General features: G+C 45.0%; 7 protein-coding genes across 7 annotated transcripts; 4 read left to right on the top strand and 3 right to left on the bottom strand. All coding sequences in view use genetic code 12, as the record gives it.

Annotated features, from left to right (window-relative positions):
- Window positions 1–652: 652 nt before the first annotated feature.
- On the top strand, window positions 653–1795 carry CXQ85_005073 (uncharacterized protein; the record flags this gene model as incomplete). Its single annotated transcript, XM_025488677.1, has 1 exon — window positions 653–1795. One exon carries the CDS (start codon window positions 653–655, stop codon window positions 1793–1795), a length of 1143 nt encoding a protein of 380 aa, XP_025343444.1.
- A 1117-nt stretch (window positions 1796–2912) lies between these two features.
- On the top strand, window positions 2913–3773 carry CXQ85_005072 (uncharacterized protein; the record flags this gene model as incomplete). Its single annotated transcript, XM_025488676.1, has 1 exon — window positions 2913–3773. The coding sequence occupies one exon, from the start codon at window positions 2913–2915 to the stop codon at window positions 3771–3773; it is 861 nt and encodes a 286-aa protein (XP_025343443.1).
- Window positions 3774–3871: 98 nt separating this feature from the next.
- CXQ85_005071 (uncharacterized protein) lies at window positions 3872–4729 on the bottom strand (the record flags this gene model as incomplete). Its single annotated transcript, XM_025488675.1, has 2 exons — window positions 3872–4672; window positions 4724–4729. 2 exons carry the CDS (start codon window positions 4727–4729, stop codon window positions 3872–3874), a joined length of 807 nt encoding a protein of 268 aa, XP_025343442.1.
- A 1698-nt stretch (window positions 4730–6427) lies between these two features.
- On the top strand, window positions 6428–7174 carry CXQ85_005070 (ubiquinone biosynthesis protein; the record flags this gene model as incomplete). The annotated part of the gene is made up of 1 exon (XM_025488674.1): window positions 6428–7174. The coding sequence occupies one exon, from the start codon at window positions 6428–6430 to the stop codon at window positions 7172–7174; it is 747 nt and encodes a 248-aa protein (XP_025343441.1).
- Window positions 7175–8463: 1289 nt separating this feature from the next.
- CXQ85_005069 (uncharacterized protein) lies at window positions 8464–9120 on the bottom strand (the record flags this gene model as incomplete). Its single annotated transcript, XM_025488673.1, has 1 exon — window positions 8464–9120. One exon carries the CDS (start codon window positions 9118–9120, stop codon window positions 8464–8466), a length of 657 nt encoding a protein of 218 aa, XP_025343440.1.
- Window positions 9121–10402: 1282 nt separating this feature from the next.
- Window positions 10403–10933, bottom strand: CXQ85_005068 (uncharacterized protein; the record flags this gene model as incomplete). The annotated part of the gene is made up of 1 exon (XM_025488672.1): window positions 10403–10933. One exon carries the CDS (start codon window positions 10931–10933, stop codon window positions 10403–10405), a length of 531 nt encoding a protein of 176 aa, XP_025343439.1.
- Window positions 10934–14324: 3391 nt separating this feature from the next.
- Window positions 14325–16031, top strand: CXQ85_005067 (uncharacterized protein; the record flags this gene model as incomplete). The annotated part of the gene is made up of 1 exon (XM_025488671.1): window positions 14325–16031. One exon carries the CDS (start codon window positions 14325–14327, stop codon window positions 16029–16031), a length of 1707 nt encoding a protein of 568 aa, XP_025343438.1.
- Between the last annotated feature and the right edge of the window lie 473 nt (window positions 16032–16504).

The following is a 16504-nucleotide window of genomic DNA, read 5'->3' as shown; positions in this document are numbered from 1 at the left end:
ATTTAGTCCTATAATATCTGTACGACTAGCACGACTAAGGCAGACTAAACTACAACGGTTAATTAGAACGTGACTATATTATAGAATTAAACTAGATCTTCTTCAACAAAAATGGTCTTTTCAGTCGCTTTTCACATCAATTATGGAAGCCTCTCTCTCTTGTAGTAGTACTACATCAACACTTCCAACCTACAGGCCACTACCAAACAGAACCAACAGTTACCCGACAATTCTTCGCCCCAAAGCAGCTCAATATACTACCTACCACTAAGTACCTCTTACGTGGCCACATAGCTCTGGCTGACACTCCATAGACAGTCTGAATGACCACTACAACCATTCAAACCACCTCCCAGGGCAACTCCTACTACCAAACAACCCCAAACTTTCCCCATTTAATTTCCCATAGTCATGCAAAATATATGTTCCTCTATCCAAGCTAAACACATATTATTGGACCTGCTGTATTTGTACCTATATCGGTGTACTTACTCTTTTCGCAGCCATTTCTCCACAAACCTATACTTTCCCAAAACCACACAGACTTTTCCTTGAAGGCACGCTCTGGGGTATATATATTCGTCGTTTTGCCCTCTGTCTTGGTTTTCCTTTTCTTCTTCTTTTTCTTTACCAACCTACTCAATCAACCAAAATGTGTCTTACTAAGTGCTACAACATCTACAACATTTGTCTTCCATTGGACGTCACCGACGCCCGTATCCTGATCCACGACGGTCAGATAAAAAGCTTTCATGAAGACACCGGCCTGGCTTATTTGCCTTGGGGCCCAGGTGAATTCAGAGAGTTTCTCAACTGCTTTGTTCATGCCAGAACCAACTGGCACCTGAAGCTCGAAGCCCAGGTAATGTATACTAAGAAGATTATGGCCATTACTAAAATTTATGAAGCTGAGGATGCTTATAACTTGGCTAAGCTGCAGCTTCGTAGGGCCTATAAGGTCCTTAAGGGCACTTCTCTTAAACAAAAGACGGTTCCTCAGTCTGAGGAATCTAAACAGGCAATGAAGGAGACTCTTAGTGCCAATTTCGCTAAAGCTGTTGCTGAAGCAAAGAAAAAGGCTCAAATGAAGGCTATCCAGAGAAAAATGAAGGCTTCTTCCCCCAAGGAACCTTCCAGTATCTACTGGCCTTCTGACTTCTACAAGTACAAAGAGATCACCAACGAGAAGAACGACCCAACCTTCTTGCCTGGTGATTTCCATAACTTCAGGAAGCTCCCTAAACAGAAAAAAAACACCTTCTTGCCTGCTGACTTCCCCTTGTTCAGGAAAACCATGAACAAGAAGACCATTCCTCTTTTCATGCCTTGCGACTTCTTCAAGTTCAAGGAGTACTTCAAGGAACCTGAAGGTACCTCATACTTACCAGGCGCCTTCCTCTTCTTCAGACACTTGTCTGTTAGAAGAATCCTCAGGCATTTCTTGCCTAGCAGCTTTGTTCATTACAAGGCCTTGCATTCACCCCAAGAAACCTACCTTCCAGGCGACTTCCCTCACTTCTACGATACTTGGGTCCGTGACGAGTTCTCAGGTAAAAGGAAGCAAACCAGAAATGGTTTCAAAAAGTCGAACAAAATGGTTTCTAGGAAATGCTCTAAGAGACAGAGGTTGAACACTCTTTCTGCTGCTGTTCGGATGAAGGCACACCAGATGTTCAATCCTAAACCTGTTCACCCTGAACCTCTTCGCTTGAAGGAAAATAGGCCAACTTTGGTCAGTTTGAATCCACATCTCGGGCGTTTTATGAGAAGGGTGCAACCCGTCTCTGTCGTTTGAAACGACCATGGAGGTTAAGAACCTTCCGTATATCTAAAGAAAAATAAATAAGAATAAATAAGAATAAAAGAATAAATTAAAGACGATTGTAGGTGGTCATACAGACCAAGGAATAGTTCGAAAACAGAAAACAGAGTTGCTTATTAGTGTTCGAGTTGGGGCTACGTGTTCGTTTATCTTCGATGGTGATGATGGTGGAGTATATTGAGTGAGACCAATAGACAAGACTAGCGGGTTAAGCCAAGATAGTGTTCTGTTTATCTTACCCAAAACTAATTTCAAGGCCATTTAATTATTTAATAAACGTCCAGAAGTCATTTTGATGATAATATAATTTTTAGTAGCCATTCGATAGAAAGTTCACAGGTAGAGCGTATATAGTAGGTCTACCAATGATAACCGGATTTCAGAGAAAGAAGAAACAAAACAAACCAAACGAAACGCAACTATTAGAACACGTTAGTCAACAAATTACATATCAATCAAACATAATTGTATTTTGAGTGGCCAGTTGGTACCATCTATTCATTCCGCACGGAACATCACCACCAAGCATCCACCATCTACAACAAACGACAAAAGAACTCTTTCATTCATTACCAGTTGAGGCAAAATTTCCCCTATATAGAGTTGAAAAGTCAAAAACAGTCGCAATTATACTTCATGTGTCACTTATAGTACTCTTCTAGACACCACTCAATACTGGTTCCATATATGCCTCCACTGGCCAAAATCAGTCTCCACCAATCCACCCCAAAGCAACCAAATGGCCCAAAGCCACTAAATACACTTTTAATAAACCCATTTAAAACTCAAAAACAACTTTATTGCCCAAAATGAGCTGTTCCACTGAATCCACCACTGACCCCAGTAATCCACATTTCGCAGCCATCCAGGGTTCCACTCTTTAACCACCACACTCCGCCAATTCCCACAAACCCCAAAAACAAACAGCTCAAAACCAAACAAATCCCTCTAAAAGCCCAAGTCAAACATTTAAACCACCTTTTTCCCAACCACTACCGTCCCTGAACCTTCCTTGGTGGCCCCCACAGAAGGCCTTTCCTGCACCGCTACTTATCACTTATCAACCACCAACTACTTCCTTCTTCCTGCCATGGTGACGCTTTCTCCGCCTGAGTTGTCGCTCTTCACTCGTGTGGTCAATGCTCCTCGAATACACAATGTGCCTGTGTTGAACTTTGCGATAATCCTTGTTTTGGGCTCGTTTTTGCTTAAACTTACTACCAAGTATAACGACTTATACATGAAGAGTTCCTTGGTGACGATTATAGTGACGAACTTGGTGCTTTATGGAATTTCAGAGACGTTGGCCCAGTCGCTTCTTAGTTATAGTTCGCTGGCAAGACGGTTTGCAGTGGTGGTGAATAACGAGGAGCCGTTGTCTTATTCTGATCTAGAGGCAAATACTCGCCCGGAAGAGGATGGCGATGTTACCGATACTGAGCTGATGCACGATGAACATGTGAATGAGTTTCTTCAGTACTTGGACTCTACGGATGCTGACGTTTCTCAGACGGGAATTACACCGGCGTTTTTGGCTCTGCCACAGCTTACATTCTTCCAGTTCAGCAGGCTAGCTGGGTTCATGTGCTGGGGCTTCATTATGGGCGTGTGCCAGTGCTTCTGGTATAAGTTTTTGCAGATTTATTCTAAAGATCCGAAGGTTGTGGAGGTGATACGGAAGGTACTTAGTGACCAGTTTGTTTATTCGCCCATTTCGCTTTTCTGTTTCTTTGTTTACGGTACTATGGTTCTTGATAACGGCACCTGGGACGATGCTACGGGAAAGCTACGTAAAGTGTACTTGAAAACACTCATGATCAACTACTCGGTGTGGTTTCCAGTGCAGTTCATTAACTTTTTGATGGTCCCTCGGCTGCTCCAGGTTCCGTTTTCGTCATCCATTTCAGTGCTCTGGAACTGTTTCTTGTCCATGAGAAACTCCCAGTCGTAACCTGGCAGGCCCAGATCCCTAGACTGATACACTAAACCTAGATGAGCCGCTACGGCTTATGGCATAGAACATTCATGACATGACCCATTTCTTCATACTTATAAATACATTCCCAGCGTAAGACCCGAGTTGATCTTGCGGACATGGGCGCTAAGCAGTTTGAGGTAAGACGCCTTGTTCTGTTTACCGACGAGGTAGCGACCTACAAGCTCAGCAGCGTCCATGACCAGATCAGCGTCGACTTTTTCGAAACCCAGGTGGCCCTCAGCGTTAAGCACCAACACAGAAGCACTGCCTAGCTGGCGATTCTGGAACAACCGAGAAGTGACAGCCGCCACTATGCCTGTTATATAATGAGGCGGCTTGATCTTGGGAACGCCTTCAAAAGATGCATCTGTGGACAGCGAAATGTCCAATTTACACACGGACGTGCCGTTATTGAGCGGCGAAGGCGCCAATGCTATCCACGATGTAATGGTCGTCCCAAGCTTAGCGATCTCGCTAGCCACCTTATTTTCAGCAATTGGGTTCATGAAGTGTGGAACCACAATGGCAAAGCCCGTGCCTGACTTGCCAAATGCATAAATAGGAATCTTTTCAGCCTTGAACCGTCTTTGTAGCGCCTCAAGGTTCACAGCCGAGTAAAGCTGGGAGTCTTCGTCGTACTCCTCCGTAGGCACTATTTCACTCAATTGTGGGTACTCCACGGCAATATGGCCCACTATGTTCTTTTCAGGAATCGTTTCAATCACAATACCTATGTTTTTAGGTACAACCACGATGGTCTCTGGAAGACTTGATGTGCTCAATGAAGTCTCCACTTGAGGCACCAACGGCGGCGAATCAGGTTCATCGTCGAACGTATGGCGAGGGTTTGGCGCTTCAGCCCACGATTTAAACTATAGTTAGTATGGAATAGAGGGAGGATGAGGCATTGAATTAGGACATACTAGCATTTGGTGGAAAAGGGTGGTAGTTGATACTGTGCGAATCGTGGAGGCAAAGGCCCAGGAATGGGTGCAAAATGGGAGGAGATGGGGATGGTGTCCAATGGAAAAGGGTATGAAGGTGAAATGATTTAAGGTTAAAGAGGATACTTTGGACTGGAGTTATGGGATTTGGAGGGAATTTGGAGGAGATTGGAAGTTTGGGTGGGAATTGGTGGGTGGTTGGTGGTCTTACTTGAATGGTGAGAGAGTGAGAAGGCGAAGGTGGATGAATAAATGTAATATAATAGAGAGCGTGTAGGAGATGATATTAAGAATGCCTTGAGTTTGAGAGGTGGTTTAATGGGAGAGTTGAAGTTCTCTTTTCTTTCTTTTCTGTAGTATATTGTTGTTTGATGGGTGGTGTTGGTTGGAGATGTGGATGGTTGGGGAGACAAGTACTGCTGTGGGAAGATAAGCACGTACTCCTGAAATGTGGATAACTTTTGATTATTCCTCTATTTGACCAAAGATGTAAATGCTTTATTTAAGCCGTTTTTCTTTGTTTTAAGGTAAGGTTGGACTTCAGGTGGCTCTCCAGAATCATGGATAGTCCACTGCCTTAACATCTGGTACGGTGACCCTTTCCGAGCTCAGAAAGCCCATTTAACAGGCTCAGTGTTTTTTAATATTTTTCAGATAGTTACGGAATTTTTATGGAGTTAATAGAATACACCTTTGAAGAAATGTGGGAGGTTTAGTTGTCTCTGACCAGCCTTAACGGGACAAAGTAAAGTGCCAGTAAGATGCAATTACAGTTTGAAACCCAGAGAGTGAAGCATCAGAAAATTAAGGAGAAAGACCAAGTCGATTGAACACCATATTTGCTACTGATCAGAATTCTTCTGGGCCCTCAGGTCTAAGCCAGAGATATGGTACGTCCAGTAAATACATCTAGACTAATGAACAATCCACAAACCAGTTTCAACAGAATACCCACTAACTTCCAAGAGTCAAAAAACGTTTTACAAAGGACCTTCTAGGTCTTTTTTAGAACCAAATTCAATTAAACTACCTCTTGTGGTGCCTCCATTTAATCACTTCCTTCAGTGCCCACTGAACCACCAATAACTGCCCCTAACCAACCCAAACCTGCCACCAACCAACCACCAACGGCCTCCACGGCACCCCACAACCTTAAAAACAACCCAATAGCAAACATCCACTATTCACCATATGGCGTGATTCTTCAACGGTTCGTCTGGAAAGCCGAGAGCGGCTAAATCCAGTGCAGTTCGCATTTTGCAGCCATTTCTCGTATACCCAGAGAAAGCAGGGAATAAAGAGGTGGGTTTAGGTAATAAAAAAAATAAAAAGAAGCCAAATTGTTCAATAAAAGAAAGCCTCCTAATATGGGTAATCCACTGGTGTATGTAAATTTCTCGGTAGTGAAGCTTTTACATGGGCCTTCTTGGTCTCTCTCTTCTCCATACTAAGCACATGAGAAGCCATATAAACCTCCCAATTCTCTCCCTCCACTTCCCCAAATCCCCAAAAAGCAGACTTCTTGAACCCTCTGACCAACTCTCAACACTCACATCAATAACTTCCTTCCATCCACCCGTCCACCCTTTATCCACCTTCCACTGCCAGTCGTCTCGCGCCCAATATACAAAATCACCTCACTAGATGTATATACACCATCAACACTTTCTTTCCACCGGTACCATGTTTCGCCTGGCTCTCCGTTCCCGTTTCGTGGGCGTTTCGTCCCGCTTGTACCATCTGGCTTCACACCCAAACATCCTTATCAACCAGAAAGCGCCAGAACTGATTCTTCTTACGAAAGCGTTGGACTACCTTCCCAAGTATGGGTTCCATAAACAGTGTATTGACGATGCCGTGAGAGATTTGGGCTACGCTGACTCCTTGCAAAGCGTCATTGCTGCTAACCCACTGAACGAGCTGCCTGAGCTTCAACTTACCCTCTTTTGGTTGAAACACCAGAGACAGAAGCTCTACGAGCATGTGCTTGATCCTGAGCTGAAGTTCCATGCTATCCCTGATGAATTCGATAGAGCCGCCTACCTCTTGAAAGAACGTCTTTCCTATAACGAGCCCGTGGTGAGCCAGTTGGGCCTGGGCCTCTCCCAGTTGGTGCTTCCCTACAATTGGAACGCTTCGCTTGCCGAGCTCCATGCTCTTAGCGACGACATTGCCTACTACGCTGGCGACATGTCTAACGACTCCGCCTGGTACGCCAAGCGTCTTCTTCTTCTGTCTATATACGTCAAGCTGGAGCTCTACATGCTCCTGGACCTGAGCCCCGACTTTGCATCCACTCGTCTGTTTGTTGATCGCAACGTGCTGGCGGTTCGGTTCATGGGCGACTCATACAACGCCGTCGAGCAGTGGTCTTTCTTCAACGCCATCTCCTTATTCAACCTCATCCGCTCCCAGCTTGCACGCGGTTAATTCAATCCTCCCATTTGCGTTTTTGCCTGTAGAAGCTTGCCTCTGGTGTCTTCCATCAGCTGCTGCTGGGCCTCGATTTTTTCTTCAACTCGCTTGATTTCTCCTTCAATGAACTCGATTCTTTTGCTCACGTTGAGTTTGGCTTCACCGAAATCCTGTGGCATTAGCACTGGGCCTGTCATCTTGTATATCTTGGAGTCGTCGTCCAAAACGTTGAATTCTTCAAGAACGATCTTGTTCTCTTGGAGTTGCGTTTCAAGCTGGGAACGGGCACCGGCTAGTTCCTGAAGCTGGTTTTGGGACTTGCTGAAGTCCAACGAGAGCTGTTCGAATTGCTCTGCAACGTTAGCCATGATGAGTAGTAGTTGGTGATAATGTGGTTACACTTGAGGTGCGATGTGCGCACTACTTATAGTAGGAGGAAGAGAGGAGGGGCGCTGATTTACTGGAAATGACTATAAATTAAATGGTAATACTTACTTTGTGGGTCTTTCGGGGTCCCGTTGTTGTAGAGGTTGTTGGTGGAAATGAAATTGGGGGGAACGGGGCAAGTTCTATCGCTGGCTGTTCACGACTCACAGAGTCTTGGGTATGAGGGTTGGAAAAAAGGTACATTGTTGGGTGGAATGTTGGCTTGGAAGTTGGGTTGCAGTTTGGGTTGAAGGTTATGGAGGTGTTGTTTGGATTTGGGGCTGGGGCCGGTGGTGTTGCAGGTGGTGGTAGGCTGAAGGTAGGTTCCAGGTTCGGCTCGATTTGTAGTAGGTGGATAAAAAGCTATACGGGCTGGTATAATTGTGGCAGAAGTTCATTCAGTTGATGAAGGAAGCGTGGCTTTCAGTGTTCCCGAAAACATGGTACTTCTTCCTCGGATAGGGACCTTCCTGGTGAACTCTTCACTATGTGGAAGCGTTCCATTGGCACTTCAGGTCGAATAAAACAGAGCAGCTGTTATCTTGTAAGTCATTTTGGGTATGCCAGCTATTCAGGAAAGTTTTGCCAGAATACCCTAGCAAGGTAGATCTCATGACGATACGGCAACCCATGTCAACCAGAGTCCAGAGTACCCAGATTAGGCCCACTGAACAGCCTCCACAAGAAACATATCCAGTTTAATATCCTCAATGCTCCCTTAATGACTCCACAGGCATCGTTGAGCCTTCACAACGCCCTGTTCCTACCCATTCCAGCATTCCTTCACCATCTCTACCTCTTAATCCACCACGGGAAAGCAAAAGAGCCCGTCCTCTCACCACTCCAACCATCCGACCCCCATCTTTCCACAAATCACCTCATCCCTGTATCCCCGGATCGTCCACCTGGACATGCAAATCCTCCTCTGTCGGAAGGTAACTCGTATCGTTCGGATCCACCACAATGTCGGCCACCTTCACTTTGCTATACCCAGCCATGTATCCCTCCTCCTCATCTTCATCCTCGTCATCATACTCATCCACAATGACCAGATCGAGATCCAGCTCGTCCAGCTCTTCCGGCAGCCCCGGCTCGGGCTCCTCCTTATCTGAATCCATATCCACGTCCATGGAATCGTCCTCTATGGCAGAATCGTACTTTCCCGAGGCTCGGCCCCGAAACTGGGGTCGAAGCTCATACGACGTGTTTCTTCTCTGGCTCTCCTTGGCCTTGCCCTTTGGACTGCTGTTCTTGCGTGCCTGAGACATACTGAAAGCACGGATCTTGCGTTCATTGGCCAACGCCCTCAGCTGCTGGTACGGCGTGGCAAACAAGTCCTGGTTAAATATAAACCCCTGGCCCTGCTTCAACGAGATAATCGTGTACGACGACGTGTCTGGGAAAAAACTGTGGCTTTCGTAGATGGACGGTGTTTCATCCTCGATCATGGTTTGGGAAAGCACCAGGCCACGTCTGACACAAGGCGGGTGTGCTGCTGCCAGGGCCAGCGGATGGTCACTTTTTTCGCCAGACATGGTTTGAAAAAGTGGGAATTCGTGCTGTATTTATAGTGTTTTTCGGGCCAGCAGGGGTTGGTGGTTATGGAAGAAGAGTAGTATGTGTGGAGGAGTGTGCGATAAGGCACGATAAGGCAGATGTAGGAAAGGGTTGGTGGATAGAGTTAGGGAAATTGCAGGCTTTTGGGAAAAAAAGGGAGAAAGTGATAGAGGGGGTTACTGAAGGTTTGGTGATTATAATGGTACCTTTTTTTCTGGGAATGTATGGGTATATCACTGGTTGGCTGGAGTACTACTGGTGGCTGTTTGCTGGTTTTGGCTGCGAAACCTCGGCAACCGAAGAGCTGTTAAATGGAGTCAGGAGAGGCAGAGGGTGGTTTTATGGAATTGGTGGTTGGAAAGTGTAGTAAGGAGGTTTTGGGATTTGTGTATTTTTGGGCTTGTGTTGATGTGGTTACTGGACTTGTGGTACTGGTATGCCTGGAGAAGTATAGAGTATGACAAGGAGAGTTAAAACTACTAGATTTGGCAGGTTTCAAAACTATAAACTCAAAGGCTTTTTTATGATTTTCGACTTTTTCTAATGAGTTGGTTTTGAATGCAACAACACTGGGAAGACCGGGTATCGGAATCAGGTGATGGTGGAACGTTCAAAACGCCTTATGAACAAGCCGATCGGTCTAGGTGGGACAATAAAATTGAGTTGGTGGCCGTTTGGGACTGGAGGGATTGGGAAGAGCGATGGGTGAATTTGGAATTAAGCTTTAGGGTTTGGTGTTGATTGGAATGGGCGTAAGTCGATGAGGATTCGTCTTTTCAGTCAAGAAGAGACACTGGTAGAGTAAAGAGGGACTTTTAGGTCCAGGAAAGAGGATAAAATCGAGAGGATTGGTACAATCCATAAGTTTCCGTTAGATACGTAGTTTGCTCAAATAGTGACACTTGTAGCTGCCTTAGAACAATACTAACCTATGCCGTCAATTAACAAGAGGATTCGTCTTCTAACTTACTATCAGCGTCCTGTAATACTACTAGTAGATTAGCGATAGTACATTTCTAACAGATATCTCACTCAGTGTCCATACTCACCTTACAACATACCATCGATATCACTTTCCAACTGTTTCTTCTCTACAACCCTTTCGATTCGTTCCTCATTAACAATACAAACGCCACCTACGTACATAATCAATCTCGGCTGGAACCAGTATATACAACAGCCTGGCCTCAACCTTCCAGGGTACCACCTCCCGAGGCAATACCCTATCCAATACTTCACCTATACTTCCTTCTGGAAAACTCAAATCTTCGCCCACAGTTCTTGACGCATCTTCTCCTTGAACTTGTTCATCACATACTTCAAACCCTCCTGCGAGTTACTCATGTTCTTCTGGAACCGGTTATGGCTCCACACCTCGATTCTCTCCTTCATCGCTGCAAAGTTACTCGAAAACTTTACTTTGCTCGATATATGCGTACGAGCTCCCTCGCTCTGGTAATGCAAATACTCCTCCACCTTGATAAACTTACGGTGGTCCACGTTGGCACAGTACGCCTTCATGGTCCCCAGCCTAGGGTCAATGATCAGCTTCTCCACGATCCACGAGTCAAGCGACGAGCCCAAAAACGGCTTGATAAATAGCGGCAACAGCCCCGTCTTCACCACGAGCTTGGTGGTTCGTAACATGCCATTTTCGTCCACATACTGTTCTAGGGTGTCTGTGCTTCGAACATGCTTTGCAAACGGGTTCGGGTACTTGTTCATGTACGCGAAGGAAGCTGTGGAGAAGTCGAAATCATAGGAATTGGAAGCCTTGATAAACTGGACCATGCGAATGGGGAGTTTGGATGAAAGAGTAGTGATTTGGAAGATTTAAACCAATGGAGCTGGAGATTTGGTAAGCCTATTTTTTTCAGTGCCGTATATGCAGGAGGTGGTACCCAGGAGACGGATGGATGTATCAGATGGTCAGTTACTGGGAGATAGAGTTAAGGGAATTTGATGGAAATTGGCCAAAGTGTTTGTTTAGCTTGGAAGAGTGTACTGTCAAATTTTGGTGGTCTTGGTGGCTCGGTGGCCTGAGGTACCTACTGGTGATGTCGCGCTCGGCCTGTTTAGCAGCCGATACAAGGGATGCTCTGCCAAGGTATCCACATGGGGTGAATAACACAAAATAGAAAAAAAAGAGGGAAAGGGAAGGAATGGGAAAGGAAGTGTTTAAGCAGGAACGATTGAGTGTCGTGTGGTTTGCTGCGTAGGTGTGGGGATAGATGAAGCGTGGGCTTGGTTGGTCGAGAGAAGCGAAGAGGGTTGGAGAGGGCAGTGGGTGATTCAGAGTGGTGTCCAATGGGAGGAGGGATTGGTTTGGGGGAACGGGGGTTGCTTTAAGATAGATTTTCACGAAATGTTTTAGGAGGACAAGGCCTCTTATGTTAAATACTTTCATGGTTTACATCACCAGATTATCAGGGTTACAGTTACTGGTGGTCGTTAATCAGGGAAGTTCATCACTAAGGTTTTGACAAGACTGAAAAAGTAAGTACCATTTGTTCGCCTCTATGTTGATCAGAAACAGATAATGTCATTACTTAGACGAGGATCACATTTAAGACACTTCGAAGAGTAGTTCAATACATCCATTTATCATCACCATAGAGAGTAGTTCAATACATCCATATATCATGACCACATTAACGCCATCTGATTGGCGTAGCCGAGTCCAGTAGAATCCCAGACTTCAAAATATCCAACTAGCTCTTTCTCTGGAACAAACTTGAATATCCTAGACCGATGAGTCCAGAGGAGATGTTGGCTCCAGTGGACACTTCATTCGAAAGTTTAAAGAAATTGAATCGTTTTTTCAGGACGGTAAAAAGAACTTATGCTATTGGACTGACTATGCCATAGAGAGGAGATATACTGCTCCACTGTTCCACAAATCGAGAATTAAATCGTTTTATGGCCGCCACCAACTAAATCGTTTTATGGCCGTGGTGGCGCCAATGGGACGAGGACATCAGAATTTACACTCACACCATAAGCTGCCCCAGAGACTTTCCGATGGAGGAGTTTTCCTTTCGTATGATGGTCGCCTTCTGCAGTCAGATCACTCGGCGCCTTGTAGTATATCGTTTGTGGATTTGCTATATGGTATTGATTAGTTAGCTGTATAGTAGTCAAGAGGGAGAAGTCCCTTTTGTCGTCCGACTAACAGGAAATCGATCAAAAAAAAAAAAAAAAAGTAACTATCAAGACTGTTATAGATGGTCCAAAGCCATAGCTGAACTTCATCCCCACACCACCATACTCGGCTTCGCTTCGGATAATCCATTGCCAAAAGAAACGATTACATCACCGAACATTCCACCATAAACCATTCAACACGTCCCAAGAATGCCCAGAATGAAAAAAAAAAAAAACGATTGCCATACAATAAAAACCACAAAACCACGTTTGCCCTACCAATCAGCACTGAAACAAACTATTCGCCAATTGGCTACTGTTAGTAAAATAACAAACCCACTCTCCCACCAATTCCACCAGTCCAACTCTCCATCCCTCAACCACCCCTCCTTCAACGCCAACCTCCCCTCCCCCACGTCCTCCAAACCCTTCCCAATCCTTCGTATCCCTTCCCAACCGCAATTACATTTCCACTAACCCTGGGGGCTACCCCACCACCGACGCCAACCGTCCATCTTTGACAGCTCGCTTACACCACCCCAAACAATAGGAACCCCTATACTTCTCCACCTTACAAACCCAAATCTAACGCATTCTTCGCATACCCCCAAAGGTTCGAAACCATTGCTGCGGTTGCAAAAAGCCTCTATGACTGATAGTCAACCCTCTGGACGGCAAAAACAACTACTCATCTTAGCGGCAACTTTCTACAGCCGACGGCAACTGCCAAATTCTGAAGCTTCACCAGGTTTGTGTAATAATCTACCCAGCCAAGACCGAGGACGGTTTAAGGGACAAACCACAAAGTATTCCTCAGCGGACATCCGAAACACCTTCCCAAAGCAGAATCTCCAGGTTTTTAAGTCTCAAAGCTTTGTGGGGGAGAAGCACCTGCAAAAGGGTATCTCCAGGATTCCACGATTGGGTGATGTTTTATGACGACTGTTCCGTTACGGCGTTTGCTACAACCTTGTCTTAGCGCGATTCCTTCTGGAAAGAGCAACCTATACGAGTTTGTAGTTTCCGAGAAGCTGGACAAAGAAAGTAGAGGTTACGATTTTTCGAGGCAGTATTTACGAATCTTTAAAACTTTCCTAACCCAGTTTTTTTGCTTCCCTTCCTTTCGTTCCACTTTCTTGAAAAGTCGTTTTCGTCGGGCGCATCACTTCCAAACAGAATAAGTGGCGATGCATAACCTGTTCAATCCGAGGCTTGTTTTGCCTTTTTGAACGCTCTTTTTTTTATTTTTGTATCTCTTTTTTTTTTTTTTTTTTTTTTGCGGTTTCACTTGGTTCCCTGTTCTTGCTCCACTCTTGCCTCCTTCTAAAACTAGCGCAAAGCCAACTTTGAGTGAAATCGGGGGTACATCACCGGATGGCTGCGGGGGTTTCACAAAGGGAACTTTCTTTTAGCAAGTGGCGAAAGCCACTTGGATATGGGTTTTTTTAAAGTTAATAGTTTTTCCGGATGACACTCTTTTTTCCATAACTAAGCAGGGTTTTTCCAGAGTGACCATTGCCCGCTCGCGCCGAACTGCCCGAGTTAAGTTTGGGCAAAAGAAAGGTGCAATCGAAGACCTTCTTCGTTCATGTAGGTACTGCATGTAGAGACGTCACGGTGCAGAAGCCCACTAGAGCTGCGTCTTCATACATACGGCGTTTTTTTTTTCCAAGCAGACCACAAAAAAAAAAAAAAAAGGGAAAAGGAATGAACACGCAAAAAAACGCCCATAGATAAAAGAATACCTATACATGAATGATCCCTTTTATCGATAACAAATCATCGGTGGGTGGTTTCTCCGCCCGCGTCCTTTTTTTTTTTTTTTTTTTGTGCCCCCCTCCATCTTAATACATAAAACCTCTCGCTTATCCATCACTTGGAAATTTCTTATATTTGTTTTGCTGCCAACTTTTCTTTTTTTTTTTTTTTCCTTTCCTTCCTTCGGGCACGTCACCTTCCATCTTCAACAGAGTTTGACATCGCCAAGGCCACTGCAAATTTTCTTGCCTTCCATTGAACAACCACATTCTTCTTCAATATGAACAAAGACGAAGAAAAGCAAGAGTTTCATAAGAACTCGGATTATATCGAGCCCATAATATCCGAAATAAAACCATACTCTTCCGATGAAGAAAGCGATAGAGGGTATGTGGGTAGTTTTATCGATTCCTTCAAAAGAGATACCGAAAATAGAACCCTTGATGATAAGAACTTGAGATTGTCCCACTTGTGTGTGATTGCTCTTAGTTCGGGTCTTGGTACGGGTCTCTTGGTTGGCTCGGCCACCAAGTTGAAGCTGGGTGGTCCGCTTTCCCTTTTAATTGCATACATTATTGTTGGTATAATGGCTATTTGTACCATGAACTCGGTCGGTGAATTGACCGTTGCATACTCTAACTTACAAGGTGGGTTTAACGAGTGGTACCAGAAATTCTTGGACCCATCTATGGCATTTGCTCTTGGCTGGAACTACTGGTTCCAGTGGATCACCACCATTTCGCTTGAATTGGTTACCGCTGCTTTGACGGTTAAATTCTGGAACAGTGAGCTCAATCCGGACATTTTCGTGGCCATTTTCTTTGTGCTTGTTTGCTTCATTAATCTTTTCGGTGTGAAAGGTTACGGCGAGGCTGAATTTGTCATGAACACCATTAAGCTTCTTATGTTGACTGGTTTCGTCATTATGGGTATTTGTATCGACTTGGGTGCTTCCGATTCTGGTTTTATTGGAGGTAAGTACTGGAGAGATCCAGGTGCCATTACCAACTTTAAAGGTTTGGTGACTTGTTTCTCTACTGCCTCGTTTTCCATGGGTGGTACTGAGTTCTTGGCTCTTTCTGTTTCTGAGGTGAAGAACCCAAGAACCGCCTTGCCAACCGCCATCAGATTGGTGTTTTTCCGTATCATTTTCTTCTACATTGGTTCGTTGGTCATGGTGGGTCTTTTGGTGCCTTATACTTCGGATAGACTTATGGGTACCAACACTGAAAGTGCCAACGACGCTTCCCCATATGTTCTTGCCGCTGATCTCCACAATGTCAAGGTTGTTCCTCACATTATTAACGCTGTCATTCTTAACTCGGTCACTTCGGTGGCCACGGCTGCCATGTACTCTTCTTCCAGATTGTTGCGTTCTTTGGCCCAGCAAGGTTTGGCTCCAAAATGGTTTGACTACACCGACAGAGCCGGCAGACCATTGAGAGCCTGGTTGGTGGGTATTTTGGCAAGTCTCTTTGGCTTTATTGCCGAATACGAAAAACAAGCTACCGTTTTCGACTGGTTGATGTCCATTGTCGCCTTGTCCATTGTGTTCATCTGGCCTGCTCTTTGTATCTGTCACTTGAGATGGAGAGCTTGTCTTAGATACCACAAGATCCCATTGGACACTTTGGGTTATGTCTCATACACTGGTGAATGGGGTTCATGGCTTTCGGTGATCGTCAATGCTTTGATTTTGATTGGTCAGTTCTGGGTCGCCCTTTTCCCTACCGACAAGCCCGACGTTGCCAACTTCTTCCAGAACTACGCCGGTGTGCCTTTCCTCTTGACCTGTTTCTTTGGCCACAAGATCTTTGCCGGTAGCTGGACCAAGTGGTGGCATAAGATTGAGGACATCGACATCGATACCGGTAGAACGATTTACGACAAGGAGCAGATGGCTTTGGATAGGGAAGAGCTCAAGCAGAAGTTGGAGGCTGCTCCGTTCTGGAAAAAGCCGTTTGTTTGGTTCTTCAACGCGTCCTAAGCTTTTCTGTTCTTTCATTTCTTTATGTTGCCACGATTATCATAGTTTATCCATCGTTTAGCATTTGTACAATAGACATTGTTTTATTAGATAAAGCGTAGTGACGTAGGAGGGTGTTCTGGAAAAGAAGGGTCCATGGAACGTTTGGTGATATCGGACTACGTTTGAGTATTCCGAGATCTACGAATGGACTCTTGGAGGATAGCGGATGAATTTGAGAAATTACTGGTACTGGTCTGAGTCGCTAAATGGCTAAAATAAGCTCCTATGCCCTGGATATACAAGATTGTGTTGACGTTGCTTTGACAGGTCTCATAACCCGATAACAACGGTTTCAGTCACACGATGCCAGGATGTCCCAGGGACAAACGAAGAAGAATAAACAGACCCATTACCCTCCATTTGTTGCACTTGACATCGGTGTCTTTCGGTATACTCTAAAAGTCTTCCCTTGCCTAACATCTACATACCAT

This window comes from Candidozyma haemuli, assembly GCF_002926055.2.
Source record: "Candidozyma haemuli strain B11899 chromosome Unknown I_2014730914, whole genome shotgun sequence".
NCBI lineage: Eukaryota > Fungi > Ascomycota > Pichiomycetes > Serinales > Metschnikowiaceae > Candidozyma > Candidozyma haemuli.
Note: the sequence above shows the minus strand (reverse complement) of the source record. Positions and strands in the feature narration are given on the sequence as shown.